The 18,862-nt window shown below is 60.8% G+C and overlaps 1 protein-coding gene across 1 annotated transcript in view; it reads left to right on the top strand.

Moving 5' to 3' along the window:
* The window catches only part of ST6GALNAC4 (ST6 N-acetylgalactosaminide alpha-2,6-sialyltransferase 4), a 214,702-nt gene that overhangs the window by 161,385 nt on the left and 34,455 nt on the right, over window positions 1–18,862 (top strand). The window contains exon 4 of the mRNA XM_078646580.1: window positions 7,311–7,720. Within this exon, the coding sequence (XP_078502706.1) occupies window positions 7,311–7,720 (410 nt within the window). The remainder of the gene's footprint in view (window positions 1–7,310; window positions 7,721–18,862) is intronic.

Here is an 18,862-nt window from a genome sequence, read left to right as displayed (position 1 = left end):
GGACTCGAGAACACTGGCCCGTCGTTGGAGTCCCCCTCCTGGGGACTCGAAGTGAAAATGGGGCGCCTAGAGCCTCTCAGGGCTCGTGAAATAATTGCCCCCTTGAGCCTCTCGGGCTCAACTACCAAATTATGCCCCCGGAGCCTCGTGGCTCCAACAAACAAATGCCGCCTTGGATCGTGGAGCCTCGACAGGCTCTGGCAGCAACTGCGGCGTGGGTGGGGGCCCCTCCCTCTGGGGGACGCAACCCGAAACTGCCCACGAGCTCCGGGGCTCGAAATCCAAATGTGCCCAAGGTTGTCGGAGTGGCCCGCTGCCAACCGGGGCCACTCTAAATAGAAGAGACCCTGTCCCCGCACTCACCGGTTCCTCGTGGGTGCTGCGGGGGCAGGAACACTGCTGGCTCACTTCTTCAGCAGCGCGGGGCTCCTCTCTTTCGTGCACTGCCCGGGGCACACGTCCAGACTCCTCGGCGGGACACCCAGGGGCTCTCTCTCTCCCTTGGGAGCCCCGGAGGAGACGGCCGCTTCCTGCTTCTCGCTGCGGGGGCGGGACTTCCGCTCCTTCTTCCCAGGGCCGCGCTATGATTGGCCGGCCAGAGAGGTGCTTCCGGGTCGCCGTGGGCAGAGCGGCGGCCCGAGGGAAGCTCGTCTTCTATGGCAATCCGGGGGTAATCTTAATTATAAAGCGAGGTGGGCTCTCGCTATGGGCGGCAATGTCCCTGGCAGGGTGGGCACCTGCCAGAGGACTCGAAAATCGTAACGGAGCGGGGCAAAACGCCGGGTGGGCACCGGCTTCCACAAGTAAAGCGCTCCTAGCGCTGAAAGGCAATTTAAAGCGCTCCCTGCGCTAAATGCAAAATAAAGCGCTCTTAAGCGCTAGAAGGGGAAAGTAAAGCGCTCCCAGCACTATCAATCCAATGCAGCGCCCCCAGGCGCTATAGGACAACAAAGTCCAGCAAAAGTCCTTGTAGGCAGGCAGGGGGGGGCAAGGCTGGGCCCAGAGCCAGCACACTGGGTCTCCAGGCAGGGAGACACCCCAAGTGGCGGTCCTCTGGCCCAGCGACAGCAGCAGCAGCCCCCCTCAGGATCCTGGAAAAGAACCACATCTGTGGGGACACAGCCCCTTCTTATACTGTAAAATCCTTTGTTTCAAGGTGCAGGGTGGGGGGAAAACCAGTTACAGCTGGCTTGGGAGCACTCTTGATGGCCCAACCACCCATTTCTTTCACTGGGGAGGCTAGGGTCGTTAGACACACCACAGGGGGGCGGAGCCAGCATTGTGTGGGGAAAACCCAGCCCATCCAGGACACAGGTACACTCCTCCCACACATCACTCATGCTAATCTCCCACTCACCACCGGGCAGACCCATCCAGACTTCCTGGAGCCTGGCATGCCAGCCAGCTCCAGCCAATCACGCTCCAGCACCCTCACTGCACACGTACAGCCATGTCTAGGAATGACACTTCCCCACTAGACACATACATGCCGCATACACCATCTTGCAGCATTCACTCTCACGAGTTCACACATACCAGACTCGAGCCTGTACACCCCACGCATCAGGAACTACCAGGGACACATACATTCCCCATGCATTCCTATGGGCGGGCAGGCCTAGCTCAGCACATGCACTCACAGTGCGCACGCACTTTCCACTGGGACACAGTGAAAGTGCACAGAACCCAAAAATCACCATCACCAGATCACCATTTAAAGCAAAAAGTCTAGGGGTGAACCTGCCCTAAGGGCCAAAGTCCAACACAACCCCCTTCCAGCCAAAACGCAGGGTAGAACAATCACCACCGTGATGGACTTCCCTGCTTGGGGCGATAGAACACGGACGCGGGCCCGCAACTGCAGGGACACCCTCCTGTTCTACGCCACGGTGAACCCATGGGATTCCTTCTCAACACACTGTCTGGACCAACTGGGCTACCCCACTGGTACTCCCAAGCTGTCCGCGGCCAGGACCAGGCCCTGGGCCACCCAGGTGCCACTGGTCCTTGCCTATTCACAGAGCGGGGGGTAGTAACCCCTGGCACATAGGAGCCATTCTCCACTCTTCCTGTCCCCTACCTCTTCTCATAGGGTTCCTCCTCCTCCGGCGAGGGGTACACCTAGAACGCCATTCCAACCCAGGGCTTATCCACTCAGGTTGCACCGGGGTCAGAGGTGGGCTCTCCCACCCTCTGCACCCCCTTCCAGAGGTCTGCCCTCTCCCACCTGGAGAAGTTCCTCTGGAAGAAGAACCGGTCAGGACACTGGTTACAGTCGTCCTACCCTTCAGGTCAGGCTGATCCTGAACCTGGCCTTCCAACCTCCGGTCTAAAACCTTTGGTGGAACAATTGCCTGGCACTCCAGGACTTCTGGGGACTCACACACAATCCCCCTGAGGCTAACAACTGACACATCTGTTGTGTGACCGTCTGTCTGGCGCAGATCTCCCGCCCTCTGTCCACCTGACAGTGCGTGACGATCCCCCAGACCAGAAGTGGCGCCACCCGGGTCCCCCCAAGAAGATCTAGCACAACTGGCTAGTCCCTGGTCCACTGGTGCATCCACTGGGAAACTCATCCCCCAATCACTCCTCACGCTGGACTCCTGTACCCTCCCTACCGGAGCGGTACTGCCAGCCTCTAGAACCACAGGAGCTCTGGTTACAGACGCTCCAGGTCCTCTACTCACTAGGAGATCCTCCTCAAGTGTACTAACAGGACAGCCTAGGTCCCCAACCTGGTGTTCCCTACAGAAACCATCCAAGTCCTGAGGCAGGGCTTCGGGCGTCTGGGGAACCTCGGTCTCCCCCTCACTCCTGCTCCACTGAGCCAGGCAGTGAGCCCCTACACCCTCCTCGCTATCCTGGGACCTAGCTGGGCTACACTGAGCCTCTTCCACCACGCTGGGCTGGAAGATCCCTGAACCACTACTTTTGGAATCACTCCCTAATGGCTCTAGAGAACCTCTGGCCCTTTCCCAGCGGTCTGCTTCATCTGCAAGCTCACATGCCTCAGACAATCCACACCCCAACAGGTGTGTGCGCAACCCTGGTGAACAACAACTGAGCAGGTGCTCTTTGACAATCAGATCAAAAAAGATGTCAAAATCATCTTCCGTGTGAACCTTTACCCAATCAAACAGTGTCCCACAACATTAGTCCTCAAAATCTTCCCAAGACTGGTGAGACAGTTTCTTACTGTCCCTGAACTTCAACCTTAACTCCTCCTCTGGGGAAACAGGTACCATACTGGGGGAACTGGGACTGCTCGCACTGGGCTCTATATAGCTGCCACCACTGGACTCAACCCTCCCTGGGGAGCCCAGAAACTCAACACTGCGCGCAGGGGATAGTCTACCCTCCAGAGCTACTTTGCCTCTGGTGGAGGCCCTCTCAGCCTCCTCTATCCTTTCCTGCGCTAAGACCCTCTGAGTCTCTAGCTGTTGCTTTCTAACGCCCAGCTGTGCCATAGCCTGGGCATGCTCTAACCTGAGCTTCTCTAAAGCCAGCTGGTGCTCCCTTTCTCTCCTCCTATCTTCCAGCTCCTCTGGGGACAGGTAAAGGGATGAGGCGCTGCCTCCTACGCTGGACCCAGCAAGGGACTCCCTGTCTATGGGGTCCTCACTCTCTGCTGGCGTCCCTGTGCTGTCATCTTCTTCCTCCTCTTCTGAATCTTCAGGGCTCCCCACAGACCCACCACCCTCCTGGTGTGAAGCCCGGGCCCTTTCCTCACTGCGCTCAAGATCCCACTGACCCTTTTGCCACAGGATCAGGCTGCTCCTAAGTTCGGACTGAGTGTCTGACTCATCCACCCCTATGTCTCTCTCTTCACAGAACCTTACCAACTCTCCCATACTGTATCTAAACAGAACACAGAAATCAAAAGCAGGCTCCATTCTGGCGGACGTTCTAGAGAAAAGATTACTCAGGGAACCTAGGGGTCTGAGCTAACACAGGAGTACACAATTCACAAGGTATCAGCAAGCTCTCTACCCCAGAGAACTCACACTCACTTGCCTAGTGCCACACACCATTCATCCACACACAACCCCCCCCCCCTCGGACTAGTAAGGCAGTTTCTACCACCCCTGACTTCTCAACCTGACCACATGTGACACAGGTACCAGACTCTGGGCGCAGGGTGGGGGACAAATGCACTGGACACAATTGCACAATGATACCTTCAGGAGAAGAAAATATGAAACTTCAAAAAAAAACAATCCCCTAAAATGTGGTCATCTAAAATGCAGAGCTTTGTAGTGTGGCCAGTTACTACTGTGGTACAACGCAAACACAAATCCTTATCCCACCGCTGCCACCAATGTTGGAAATGGGATTCCTGGCTGGCCAGGGCTTTTGCCAAAGTCAGTCAGAGACCACCACTCCCAAGTCAGGGCAAGGGAGTTACACGCCAAGATAACCCCTGCTCACCTTCTAGGTAACGTGGCGCGAGCAGCAAGGCTAAACTTGGAGGGATGTAATTTAAGTATTTGCGCATGCACCCCAGCAACAACACCCAGGACCCACCACAAAGGAAACTCCACACAAGGTTATATAAAAATAGCCTTTGTATTACACCAAAACACATTAGATAAAAACACACACTTTACAATGTGCCAGGGGCACGGGCAGAATTTACAGGGGATATGTACAAGACAGGGCCACCTGGACCACTGTCAGGAATCAGAAGTAACACTTTCAGAAATAGTACTTAGAATGTAAAATTACTTTAGCACAAAATAGCACACAACCAGTAATCACTGGTAACCAGGACCTCACTAGCACCACCTGTACTAGGAAGAAAACAACCACCTATGTATCACAATACCTGTAGGGGTGTAAGAACATAACACATGATGCAATGCATACATTCAGAGGTGTAAAGGAGGCACATGACGCATTATCAACACATTCAGAGGTGTAAGCAAAATGAACAATTGCGCCAAACTGACATTAGTCACCACCTGTGACTGTCCCTAGGCCAACTGGCCTTGTTGGGGCTAGGACGCCCTGTGTCCAAAGTCAGGGGGCCTAAACGGAGCAGTTGCCCACAAAGTAATGGGCAACTGGTGCAGACAATGGGGCCACACGTTGGAGCCTCGCTGGGCTCTGAAACAACAATGGGGGCTGTGAGCCTCTCTGGGCTCTAACCAAAACAATGCCCCTCGAGCCCCACTGGGCTCTAAACAAATTGATGTGGCCCTCAAGAACCTCCCTGGGCTCTCAAAACCACTGTGCCCTCTTGGAATCCCCCTCCTGGGGACTCGAAGCAAAATGGGGGCACCTAGAGCCTCTCTGGGGCTCTTAAATAATAGTGGGCACTGTGAGCCTCTCTCAGGGCTCAGGAAACAAATGCGGGTCGTGGGGTCCCTCTCAGGGGACTCGGCGGAACAGGGAGGCACTAGAGCCCTTGTGGCTCTATGAACAAAGGTACCGCCTGAAGGTTGGAGCCTCGACCGGCTCAACAGAAATGCAGCCCAACAGTGGAGTCCCTCTCTGGGACTCGAAAAGGAAATACCCCCGGGGCCCCACTCACCGGCTTCCTCCGGACGGGCGTGGCTCTCCTCCTCACACGGGAGCCTCGCTCCCTGCAGCACTTCTCCGGCGGTCGCTCTGGGGCCGCGGGCGGGGCTCCCCTCGCTCTCCGGGGCTCTTCTTCTCCCCAGGGCTCTCCCTCCACATGGGAGCCCCGGCAGGCAGCAGCTTCCGCCTGCCTCTCTGTCCTGCCCCCGGCCTGCCTGACTTCCGGGTCGCGGCTGCGGGGGCGGGACTTCCGGTCGGCCCGCTCTCCGATTGGCCGGCCGGCAGGAACACTTCCGGGTCGTCGCGGGCAGCGCGGCGGCCCGTCTCCGGCGCTTCTAGGCGGGGGATGAGCAGGAAATGCCGGGTGAGCACCGGCTCTTTTCGAGGCAATTAATAAACGAGGTGGGCACTCGTAAAGGGCGGCAATGTCCCTGGCAGGGTGGGCACCTGCCAGAGGACTCGAAACTCGTCACGGAGCGGGGCCAAACGCCGGGTGGACTCCGGCTTCTAGAAGTAAAGCGCTCCTCAGCGCTAAAAGGCAATTTAAAGCGCTCCCTGCGCTAAAGTAGCAAATAAAGCGCTATTAAGCGCTGGGGCCGAAATCAAGCGCTCCCAAGCGCTAGGGGAGAGCTCAGGCCCCCAAAGTCCAGGCAGAGCCCCTCAGCAAGGCAGGGGGGGGCAAGGCTGGGCCCAGAGCCAGCTCACTGGGTCTCCAGGCAGGGAGACACTCCAAGTGGCGGTCCTCTGGCCCAGCAGCAGCAGCCCCCCTCAGGATCCTGGAAAAGAACAACTTCTGTGGGGACACAGCCCCATTTTTATACAGTGCATTCCTTTGTCTGAAGGTGCAGGGTGGGGGCAGAACCAGTTGCAGCTGGTTCTTGAGTACTCTGTTTACCTCAACCACCCTCTCTATTCACTGGCAGGGCTTGGGTCATTAGACGCACCACAGGGGGGCGGAGCCAGCATTGTGTGGGGAAAACCCAGCCCATCCAGGACACAGGTACACTCCTCCCACACATCACTCATGCTAATCTCCCACTCACCACCGGGCAGACCCATCCAGACTTCCTGGAGCCTGGCATGCCAGCCAGCTCCAGCCAATCACACTCCAGCACCTTCACTGCACACGTACAGCCATGTCTAGGAATGACACTTCCCCACTAGACACATACCAGCCGCACATACCGTTGCGCAGCATTCACTCTCACGAGTTCACACATACCAGACTCAAGCCTGTACACCCCACGCATCAGGAACTACCAGGGACACATACATTCCCCATGCATTCCTATGGGCGGGCAGGCCTAGCTCAGCACATGCACTCAGAGTGCGCACGCACTTTCCACTGGGACACAGTGAAAGTGCGCAGAACCCCAAAAATCACCATTGCCAGGTCACCATTTAAAGCAAAAAGTCTAGGGGTGAACCTGCCCTAAGGGCCCAAGTCCAACAGTGCTAATGCAATAGGTCTCGCATATGCAAGAGATGAAGCTATTGGCAATGTACATGACAATGTCATTTATTTATGATTTAAAAAAATAAATAAATCATGAGCAATGCCAATAGCTCTACCTTTAATGCTGCCGAGACCATTGCATTGTAAATGCTTGTTAATCACTGTGAGGTACCACTCACCTCTCTCTGGTGTCCTCGCTCACCTCCAGGGCTCCTCGGGTCTGACATCCAGTTTCTTGTGTAGTGTGCGCTGCTTGAGGTTGTTTTCGGAGGCTCTCAGTGGGAAGGGGACTGTAGCGCCACTCATGCTTCTCCCCCTCTTGTCTCACCAGGCGCTGTCCAGGGCGCGGTGCCAGCACTGCGCGGTGGTGTCCAGCTCGGGGCAGATGCTGGGGGCCCGGAAGGGGCCGGAGATCGACTCTGCGGAGTGTGTGCTGCGCATGAACCAGGCGCCCACCTGGGGCTTCGAGGCGGATGTGGGCAGCAGGAGCTCTGTGCGGGTGGTGTCCCACACCAGCGTCCCCCTCCTGGTCCGCAACGCCACTTACTTCTTCCAGCAGTCCCCGGACACCCTGTACGTCATCTGGGGGCCAGAGAAGGTGCTGAACCACGACAAGGGGGGCACCTACCGGAGGCTGCTCAAGGTGAAAGACATGTACCCCCGGGCGCAGGTGTACACGCTCACCGAGGCCATGATGGAGCGCTGTGACCAGATCTTCAAAAACGAAACCGGAAAGGACAGGTGAGCCTGCCCAGAAAAGACCACAATACTGCGCCTGGGACCTGCCCCTGAAAAGCAGCGTGTGACCGTGACTGCACAAGTGGGGCTGGTGTGCATGGTGGTGCACTACTGCACGAGAGGAGCCTGTGCGCGTGCTGGTGCACTACGGCACAAGAGGGACCTGTGTGCATGCAGGTGCACCACTGCACAAGAGGGGCCTGCGTGTGTGCCGGTGCACTACTGCACGAGAGGGGCCTGTGTGCGAGCAGGTGCACTACTGCACGGGAGGGGCCTGTGTGTGTGCCGGTGCACTACTGCACGAGATGGGCCTGTGTGTGTGCGGGTGCACTACGGCACGTGAGGGACCTGTGTGTGTGCCGGTGCACTACACCACGAGAGAGGCCTGTGTGTGTGCTGGTGCACTACTGCACGAGAGGGGCCTGTGTGTGTGCCGGTGCACTACGGCACGAGAGGGGCATGTGTGTGTGCCGGTGCACTACTGCACGAGAGGGGCCTGTGTGTGTGCCGGTGCACTACAGCACGAGAGGGGCCTGTGTGTGTGCCGGTGCACTACTGCACGAGAGGGGCCTGTGTGTGTGCCGGTGCACTACTGCACAAGAGGGGCCTGTGTGCGTGCCGGTGCACTACGGCACGAGAGAGGCCTGTGTGTGTGCCGGTGCACTACTGCACTAGAGGGGCCTGTGTGTGTGCCGGTGCACTACTGCACGAGAGGGACCTGTGTGTGTGCCGGTGCACTACTGCACTAGAGGGGCCTGTGTGTGTGGCGGTGCACTACTGCACGAGAGGGACCTGTGTGTGTGCTGGTGCACTACGGCACGGGAGGGGCTTGTGTGTGTGCCGGTGCACTACGGCACGAGAGGGGCCTGTGTGTGTGCTGGTGCACTATGGCACGAGAGGGGCCTGTGTGTGTGCTGGTGCACTATGGCACGAGAGGGACCTGTGTGTGTGTTGGTGCACTACGGCACGAGAGGGGCCTGTGTGTGTGCTGGTGCACTATGGCACGAGAGGGGCCTGTGTGTGTGCTGGTGCACTCCGGCACGAGAGGGGCCTGTGTGCGTGCTCGTGCACTACGGCACGAGAGGGGCCTGTGTGTGGGCCGGTGCACTACGGCACGAGAGGGGCCTGTGTGTGTGCTGATGCACTACGGCACGAGAGGGGCTGTGTGTGTGCTGGTGCACTACGGCACGAAAGGGGCCTGTGTGTGTGGCGGTGCACTACTGCACGAGAGGGGCTGTGTGTGTGTGCTGGTGCACTACTGCACGAGAGGGGCCTGTGTGTGTGCCTGTGCACTACGCCACGAGAGGGGCCTGTGTGTGTGGTGGGTGCACTACGGCACGAGAGGGGCCTGTGTGCGTGCAGGTGCACTACGCCACGAGAGGGGCCTGCGTGTGTGCCGGTGCACTACTGCACGAGAGGGGCCTGTGTGCGAGCAGGTGCACTACTGCACGGGAGGGGCCTGTGTGTGTGCCGGTGCACTACTGCACGAGATGGGCCTGTGTGTGTGCGGGTGCACTACGGCACGTGAGGGACCTGTGTGTGTGCCGGTGCACTACACCACGAGAGAGGCCTGTGTGTGTGCTGGTGCACTACTGCACGAGAGGGGCCTGTGTGTGTGCCGGTGCACTACGGCACGAGAGGGGCATGTGTGTGTGCCGGTGCACTACTGCACGAGAGGGGCCTGTGTGTGTGCCGGTGCACTACAGCACGAGAGGGGCCTGTGTGTGTGGCGGTGCACTACTGCACGAGAGGGACCTGTGTGTGTGCTGGTGCACTACGGCACGGGAGGGGCTTGTGTGTGTGCCGGTGCACTACGGCACGAGAGGGGCCTGTGTGTGTGTGCTGGTGCACTATGGCACGAGAGGGGCCTGTGTGTGTGCTGGTGCACTATGGCACGAGAGGGACCTGTGTGTGTGCTGGTGCACTACGGCACGAGAGGGGCCTGTGTGTGTGCTGGTGCACTATGGCACGAGAGGGGCCTGTGTGTGTGCTGGTGCACTCCGGCACGAGAGGGGCCTGTGTGCGTGCTCGTGCACTACGGCACGAGAGGGGCCTGTGTGTGTGCTGATGCACTACGGCACGAGAGGGGCTGTGTGTGTGCTGGTGCACTACGGCACGAAAGGGGCCTGTGTGTGTGGCGGTGCACTACTGAACGAGAGGGGCTGTGTGTGTGTGCTGGTGCACTACTGCACGAGAGGGGCCTGTGTGTGTGCCTGTGCACTACGCCACGAGAGGGGCCTGTGTGTGTTCAGGTGCACTACGGCACGAGAGGGGCCTGTGTGCGTGCAGGTGCACTACGCCACGAGAGGGGCCTGTGTGTGTGCTGGTGCACTACTGCACGAGAGGGGCCTGTGTGTGTGCCGGTGCACTACTGCACGAGAGGGGCCTGTGTGTGTGCCGGTGCACTACACCACGAGAGGGGCCTGTGTGTGTGCTGGTGCACTACTGCACGAGAGGGGCCTGTGTGTTTTCGGGTGCACTACTGCACGAGAGGGGCCTGTGTGTGTACCGGTGCACTACGGCACGAGAGGGGCCTGTGTGTGTGCCGGTGCACTACTGCACGAGAGGGGCCTGTGTGTGTGCCGGTGCACTACTGCACGAGAGGGGCCTGTGTGTGTGCCGGTGCACTACTGCACGAGAGGGGCCTGTGTGTGTGCCGGTGCACTACACCACGAGAGGGGCCTGTGTGTGTGCTGGTGCACTACTGCACGAGAGGGGCCTGTGTGTGTGCCGGTGCACTACGGCACGAGAGGGGCCTGTGTGTGTGCCGGTGCACTACAGCACAAGAGGGGCCTGTGTGTGTGCCAGTGCACTACTGCACGAGAGGGACCTGTGTGTGTGCCGGTGCACTACTGCATGAGAAGGGCCTCTGTGTGTGCTGGTGCACTACTGCACGAGAGGGGCCTGTGTGTGTGCCGGTGCACTATTGCACGAGAGGGGCCTGTGTGTGTGCCGGTGCACTACTGCACGAGAGGGGCCTGTGTGTGTGCCTGTGCACTACGGCATGAGAGGGGCCTGTGTGCGTGCAGGTGCACTACTGCACGAGAGGGGCCTGTGTGTGTGCCAGTGCACTACACCATGAGAGGGGCCTGTGTGTGTGCTGGTGCACTACTGCACGAGAGGGGCCTGTGTGTGTGGCGGTGCACTACTGCACGAGAGGGGCTGTGTGTGTGTGCCAGTGCACTACTGCACGAGAGGGGCCTGTGTGTGTGCCGGTGCACTACACCACGAGAGGGGCCTGTGTATGTGCTGGTGCACTACTGCACGAGAGGGGCCTGTCTGTGTGCCGGTGCACTACTGCACGAGAGGGGCCTGTGTGTGTGCCGGTGCACTACTGCACGAGAGGGGCCTGTGTGTGTGCCTGTGCACTACGGCATGAGAGGGGCCTGTGTGCGTGCAGGTGCACTACTGCACGAGAGGGGCCTGTGTGTGTGCCGGTGCACTACACCATGAGAGGGGCCTGTGTGTGTGCTGGTGCACTACTGCACGAGAGGGGCCTGTGTGTGTGGCGGTGCACTACTGCACGAGAGGGGCTGTGTGTGTGTGCCAGTGCACTACTGCACGAGAGGGGCCTGTGTGTGTGCCTGTGCACTACACCACGAGAGGGGCCTGTGTGTGTGCTGGTGCACTACTGCACGAGAAGGGCTGTGTGTGTGTGCCGGTGCACTGCTGCACGAGAGGGGCTGTGTGTGTGCCGGTGCACTACGGCACGAGAGGGGCCTGTGTGTGTGCCGGTGCACTACTGCACAAGAGGGGCCTGTGTGTGTGCCGGTGCACTACTGCACGAGAGGGACCTGTGTGTGTGTGCCGGTGCACTACTGCATGAGAAGGGCCTGTGTGTGTGCTGGTGCACTACTGCACGAGAGGGGCCTGTGTGTGTGCCGGTGCACTACTGCATGAGAGGGGCCTGTGTGTGTGCCGGTGCACTACACCACGAGAGGGGCCTGTGTGTGTGCTGGTGCACTACTACACAAGAGGGGCCTGTGTGTGTTTGGGTGCACCACTGCACGAGAGGGGCCTGTGTGTGTGCCGGTGCACTACGGCACGAGAGGGGCCTGTGTGTGTGCCGGTGCACTACTGCACGAGAGGGGCCTGTGTGTGTGCCGGTGCACTACGGCACGAGCGGGGCCTGTGTGTGTGCCGGTGCACTACTGCACGAGAGGGGCCTGTGTGTGTGCCGGTGCACTACTGCACGAGAGGGACCTGTGTGGGTGCCGGTGAACTACTGCATGAGAGGGGCCTGTGTGTGTGCCTGTGCACTACGGCACGAGAGGGGCCTGTGTGCGTGCAGGTGCACTACTGCACGAGAGGGGCCTGTGCGTGTGCTGGTGCACTACTGCACGAGAGGGGCCTGTGTGTGTGCCGGTGCACTACACCACGAGAGGGGCCTGTGTGTGTGCCGGTGCACTACGGCACGAGAGGGGCCTGTGTGTGTGCCGGTGCACTACTGCATGAGAGGGGCCTGTGTGTGTGCTGGTGCACTACTGCACGAGAGGGGCGTGTGTGTGCCGGTGCACTACGCCACGAGAGGGGCCTGTGTGTGTGCTGGTGCACTACTGCACGAGAGGGGCCTGTGTGTGTTCGGGTGCACTACTGCACGAGAGGGGCCTGTGTGTGTGCCGGTGAGCTACGCCACGAGAGGGGCCTGTGTGTGTGGTGGGTGCACTACGGCACGAGAGGGGCCTGTGTGCGTGCAGGTGCACTACGCCACGAGAGGGGCCTGCGTGTGTGCCGGTGCACTACTGCACGAGAGGGGCCTGTGTGCGAGCAGGTGCACTACTGCACGGGAGGGGCCTGTGTGTGTGCCGGTGCACTACTGCACGAGATGGGCCTGTGTGTGTGCCGGTGCACTACGGCATGTGAGGGGCCTGTGTGTGTGCCGGTGCACTACGGCACGAGAGGGGCCTGTGTGCGTGCAGGTGCACTACGCCACGAGAGGGGCCTGTGTGTGTGCTGGTGCACTACTGCACGAGAGGGGCCTGTGTGTGTGCCGGTGCACTACTGCACGAGAGGGGCCTGTGTGTGTGCCGGTGCACTACACCACGAGAGGGGCCTGTGTGTGTGCTGGTGCACTACTGCACGAGAGGGGCCTGTGTGTTTTCGGGTGCACTACTGCACGAGAGGGGCCTGTGTGTGTACCGGTGCACTACGGCACGAGAGGGGCCTGTGTGTGTGCCGGTGCACTACTGCACGAGAGGGGCCTGTGTGTGTGCCGGTGCACTACTGCACGAGAGGGGCCTGTGTGTGTGCCGGTGCACTACTGCACGAGAGGGGCCTGTGTGTGTGCCGGTGCACTACACCACGAGAGGGGCCTGTGTGTGTGCTGGTGCACTACTGCACGAGAGGGGCCTGTGTGTGTGCCGGTGCACTACGGCACGAGAGGGGCCTGTGTGTGTGCCGGTGCACTACTGCACAAGAGGGGCCTGTGTGTGTGCCAGTGCACTGCTGCACGAGAGGGACCTGTGTGTGCCGGTGCACTACTGCATGAGAAGGGCCTCTGTGTGTGCTGGTGCACTACTGCACGAGAGGGGCCTGTGTGTGTGCCGGTGCACTATTGCACGAGAGGGGCCTGTGTGTGTGCCGGTGCACTACTGCACGAGAGGGGCCTGTGTGTGTGCCTGTGCACTACGGCATGAGAGGGGCCTGTGTGCGTGCAGGTGCACTACTGCACGAGAGGGGCCTGTGTGTGTGCCGGTGCACTACACCATGAGAGGGGCCTGTGTGTGTGCTGGTGCACTACTGCACGAGAGGGGCCTGTGTGTGTGGCGGTGCACTACTGCACGAGAGGGGCTGTGTGTGTGTGCCAGTGCACTACTGCACGAGAGTGGCCTGTGTGTGTGCCGGTGCACTACACCACGAGAGGGGCCTGTGTATGTGCTGGTGCACTACTGCACGAGAGGGGCCTGTCTGTGTGCCGGTGCACTACTGCACGAGAGGGGCCTGTGTGTGTGCCGGTGCACTACTGCACGAGAGGGGCCTGTGTGTGTGCCTGTGCACTACGGCATGAGAGGGGCCTGTGTGCGTGCAGGTGCACTACTGCACGAGAGGGGCCTGTGTGTGTGCCGGTGCACTACACCATGAGAGGGGCCTGTGTGTGTGCTGGTGCACTACTGCACGAGAGGGACCTGTGTGTGTGGCGGTGCACTACTGCACGAGAGGGGCTGTGTGTGTGTGCCAGTGCACTACTGCACGAGAGGGGCCTGTGTGTGTGCCGGTGCACTACACCACGAGAGGGGCCTGTGTGTGTGCTGGTGCACTACTGCACGAGAAGGGCTGTGTGTGTGTGCCGGTGCACTGCTGCACGAGAGGGGCTGTGTGTGTGCCGGTGCACTACGGCACGAGAGGGGCCTGTGTGTGTGCCGGTGCACTACTGCACAAGAGGGGCCTGTGTGTGTGCCGGTGCACTACTGCACGAGAGGGACCTGTGTGTGTGCCTGTGCACTACGGCATGAGAGGGGCCTGTGTGCGTGCAGGTGCACTACTGCACGAGAGGGGCCTGTGTGTGTGCCGGTGCACTACACCATGAGAGGGGCCTGTGTGTGTGCTGGTGCACTACTGCACGAGAGGGGCCTGTGTGTGTGGCGGTGCACTACTGCACGAGAGGGGCTGTGTGTGTGTGCCAGTGCACTACTGCACGAGAGGGGCCTGTGTGTGTGCCGGTGCACTACACCACGAGAGGGGCCTGTGTGTGTGCTGGTGCACTACTGCACGAGAAGGGCTGTGTGTGTGTGCCGGTGCACTGCTGCACGAGAGGGGCTGTGTGTGTGCCGGTGCACTACGGCACGAGAGGGGCCTGTGTGTGTGCCGGTGCACTACTGCACAAGAGGGGCCTGTGTGTGTGCCGGTGCACTACTGCACGAGAGGGACCTGTGTGTGTGTGCCGGTGCACTACTGCATGAGAAGGGCCTGTGTGTGTGCTGGTGCACTACTGCACGAGAGGGGCCTGTGTGTGTGCCGGTGCACTACTGCACGAGAGGGGCCTGTGTGTGTGCCGGTGCACTACACCACGAGAGGGGCCTGTGTGTGTGCTGGTGCACTACTACACGAGAGGGGCCTGTGTGTGTTTGGGTGCACCACTGCACGAGAGGGGCCTGTGTGTGTGCCGGTGCACTACGGCACGAGAGGGGCCTGTGTGTGTGCCGGTGCACTACTGCACGAGAGGGGCCTGTGTGTGTGCCGGTGCACTACGGCACGAGCGTGGCCTGTGTGTGTGCCGGTGCACTACTGCACGAGAGGGTCCTGTGTGTGTGCCGGTGCACTACTGCACGAGAGGGACCTGTGTGGGTGCCGGTGAACTACTGCATGAGAGGGGCCTGTGTGTGTGCCTGTGCACTACGGCACGAGAGGGGCCTGTGTGCGTGCAGGTGCACTACTGCACGAGAGGGGCCTGTGCGTGTGCTGGTGCACTACTGCACGAGAGGGGCCTGTGTGTGTGCCGGTGCACTACACCACGAGAGGGGCCTGTGTGTGTGCCGGTGCACTATGGCACGAGAGGGGCCTGTGTGTGTGCTGGTGCACTACTGCACGAGAGGGGCGTGTGTGTGCCGGTGCACTACGCCACGAGAGGGGCCTGTGTGTGTGCTGGTGCACTACTGCACGAGAGGGGCCTGTGTGTGTTCGGGTGCACTACTGCACGAGAGGGGCCTGTGTGTGTGCCGGTGAGCTACGCCACGAGAGGGGCCTGTGTGTGTGGTGGGTGCACTACGGCACGAGAGGGGCCTGTGTGCGTGCAGGTGCACTACGCCACGAGAGGGGCCTGCGTGTGTGCCGGTGCACTACTGCACGAGAGGGGCCTGTGTGCGAGCAGGTGCACTACTGCACGGGAGGGGCCTGTGTGTGTGCCGGTGCACTACTGCACGAGATGGGCCTGTGTGTGTGCCGGTGCACTACGGCACGTGAGGGGCCTGTGTGTGTGCCGGTGCACTACACCACGAGAGAGGCCTGTGTGTGTGCTGGTGCACTACTGCACGAGAGGGGCCTGTGTGTGTGCCGGTGCACTACGGCACGAGAGGGGCATGTGTGTGTGCCAGTGCACTACAGCACGAGAAGGGCCTGTGTGTGTGCCGGTGCACTACTGCACGAGAAGGGCCTGTGTGTGTGCCGGTGCACTACTGCACGAGAGGGGCCTGTGTGTGTGCCGGTGCACTACAGCACGAGAAGGGCCTGTGTGTGTGCCGGTGCACTACTGCACGAGAGGGGCCTGTGTGTGTGCCGGTGCACTACTGCACAAGAGGGGCCTGTGTGCGTGCCGGTGCACTACGGCACGAGAGAGGCCTGTGTGTGTGCCGGTGCACTACTGCACTAGAGGGGCCTGTGTGTGTGCCGGTGCACTACTGCACGAGAGGGACCTGTGTGTGTGCCGGTGCACTACTGCACTAGAGGGGCCTGTGTGTGTGGCGGTGCACTACTGCACGAGAGGGACCTGTGTGTGTGCTGGTGCACTACGGCACGGGAGGGGCTTGTGTGTGTGCCGGTGCACTACGGCACGAGAGGGGCCTGTGTGTGTGCTGGTGCACTATGGCACGAGAGGGGCCTGTGTGTGTGCTGGTGCACTATGGCACGAGAGGGACCTGTGTGTGTGCTGGTGCACTACGGCACGAGAGGGGCCTGTGTGTGTGCTGGTGCACTATGGCACGAGAGGGGCCTGTGTGTGTGCTGGTGCACTCCGGGACGAGAGGGGCCTGTGTGCGTGCTTGTGCACTACGGCACGAGAGGGGCCTGTGTGTGGGCCGGTGCACTACGGCACGAGAGGGGCCTGTGTGTGTGCTGATGCACTACGGCACGAGAGGGGCTGTGTGTGTGCTGGTGCACTACGGCACGAAAGGGGCCTGTGTGTGTGGCGGTGCACTACTGCACGAGAGGGGCTGTGTGTGTGTGCTGGTGCACTACTGCACGAGAGGGGCCTGTGTGTGTGCCTGTGCACTACACCACGAGAGGGGCCTGTGTGTGTTCAGGTGCACTACGGCACGAGAGGGGCCTGTGTGCGTGCAGGTGCACTACGCCACGAGAGGGGCCTGTGTGTGTGCTGGTGCACTACTGCACTAGAGGGGCCTGTGTGTGTGCCGGTGCACTACTGCACGAGAGGGGCCTGTGTGTGTGCCGGTGCACTACACCACGAGAGGGGCCTGTGTGTGTGCTGGTGCACTACTGCACGAGAGGGTCCTGTGTGTTTTCGGGTGCACTACTGCACGAGAGGGGCCTGTGTGTGTACCGGTGCACTACGGCACGAGAGGGGCCTGTGTGTGTGCCGGTGCACTACTGCACGAGAGGGGCCTGTGTGTGTGCCGGTGCACTACTGCACGAGAGGGGCCTGTGTGTGTGCCGGTGCACTACACCACGAGAGGGGCCTGTGTGTGTGCTGGTGCACTACTGCACGAGAGGGGCCTGTGTGTGTTCGGGTGCACTACTGCACGAGAGGGGCCAGTGTGTGTGCCGGTGCACTACGGCACGAGAGGGGCCTGTGTGTGTGCCGGTGCACTACTGCACAAGAGGGGCCTGTGTGTGTGCCAGTGCACTACTGCACGAGAGGGACCTGTGTGTGTGCCGGTGCACTACTGCATGAGAAGGGCCTCTGTGTGTGCTGGTGCACTACTGCACGAGAGGGGCCTTTGTGTGTGCCGGTGCACTATTGCACGAGAGGGGCCTGTGTGTGTGCCGGTGCACTACTGCACGAGAGGGGCCTGTGTGTGTGCCTGTGCACTACGGCATGAGAGGGGCCTGTGTGCGTGCAGGTGCACTACTGCACGAGAGGGGCCTGTGTGTGTGCCGGTGCACTACACCATGAGAGGGGCCTGTGTGTGTGCTGGTGCACTACTGCACGAGAGGGGCCTGTGTGTGTGGCGGTGCACTACTACACGAGAGGGGCTGTGTGTGTGAGCCAGTGCACTACTGCACGAGAGGGGCCTGTGTGTGTGCCGGTGCACTACACCACGAGAGGTGCCTGTGTATGTGCTGGTGCACTACTGCACGAGAGGGGCCTGTCTGTGTGCCGGTGCACTACTGCACGAGAGGGGCCTGTGTGTGTGCCGGTGCACTACTGCACGAGAGGGGCCTGTGTGTGTGCCTGTGCACTACGGCATGAGAGGGGCCTGTGTGCGTGCAGGTGCACTACTGCACGAGAGGGGCCTGTGTGTGTGCCGGTGCACTACACCATGAGAGGGGCCTGTGTGTGTGCTGGTGCACTACTGCACGAGAGGGGCCTGTGTGTGTGGCGGTGCACTACTGCACGAGAGGGGCTGTGTGTGTGTGCCAGTGCACTACTGCACGAGAGGGGCCTGTGTGTGTGCCGGTGCACTACACCACGAGAGGGGGCTGTGTGTGTGCTGGTGCACTACTGCACGAGAAGGGCTGTGTGTGTGTGCCGGTGCACTGCTGCACGAGAGGGGCAGTGTGTGTGCCGGTGCACTACGGCACGAGAGGGGCCTGTGTGTGTGCCGGTGCACTACTGCACAAGAGGGGCCTGTGTGTGTGCCGGTGCACTACTGCACGAGAGGGACCTGTGTGTGTGTGCCGGTGCACTACTGCATGAGAAGGGCCTGTGTGTGTGCTGGTGCACTACTGCACGAGAGGGGCCTGTGTGTGTGCCGGTGCACTACTGCACGAGAGGGGCCTGTGTGTGTGCCGGTGCACTACACCACGAGAGGGGCCTGTGTGTGTGCTGGTGCACTACTACACGAGAGGGGCCTGTGTGTGTTTGGGTGCACCACTGCACGAGAGGGGCCTGTGTGTGTGCCGGTGCACTACGGCACGAGAGGGGCCTGTGTGTGTGCCGGTGCACTACTGCACGAGAGGGGCCTGTGTGTGTGCCGGTGCACTACGGCACGAGCGGGGCCTGTGTGTGTGCCGGTGCACTACTGCACGAGAGGGGCCTGTGTGTGTGCCGGTGCACTACTGCACGAGAGGGACCTGTGTGGGTGCCGGTGAACTACTGCATGAGAGGGGCCTGTGTGTGTGCCTGTGCACTACGGCACGAGAGGGGCCTGTGTGCGTGCAGGTGCACTACTGCACGAGAGGGGCCTGTGCGTGTGCTGGTGCACTACTGCACGAGAGGGGCCTGTGTGTGTGCCGGTGCACTACACCACGAGAGGGGCCTGTGTGTGTGCCGGTGCACTACGGCATGAGAGGGGCCTGTGTGTGTGCCGGTAC

The sequence above is a fragment of the Lissotriton helveticus genome, chromosome 5_2, assembly GCF_964261635.1.
Source record: "Lissotriton helveticus chromosome 5_2, aLisHel1.1, whole genome shotgun sequence".
Taxonomy (NCBI): Eukaryota; Metazoa; Chordata; class Amphibia; order Caudata; family Salamandridae; genus Lissotriton; species Lissotriton helveticus.
This window is presented reverse-complemented; position numbering and strand designations above follow the sequence as displayed.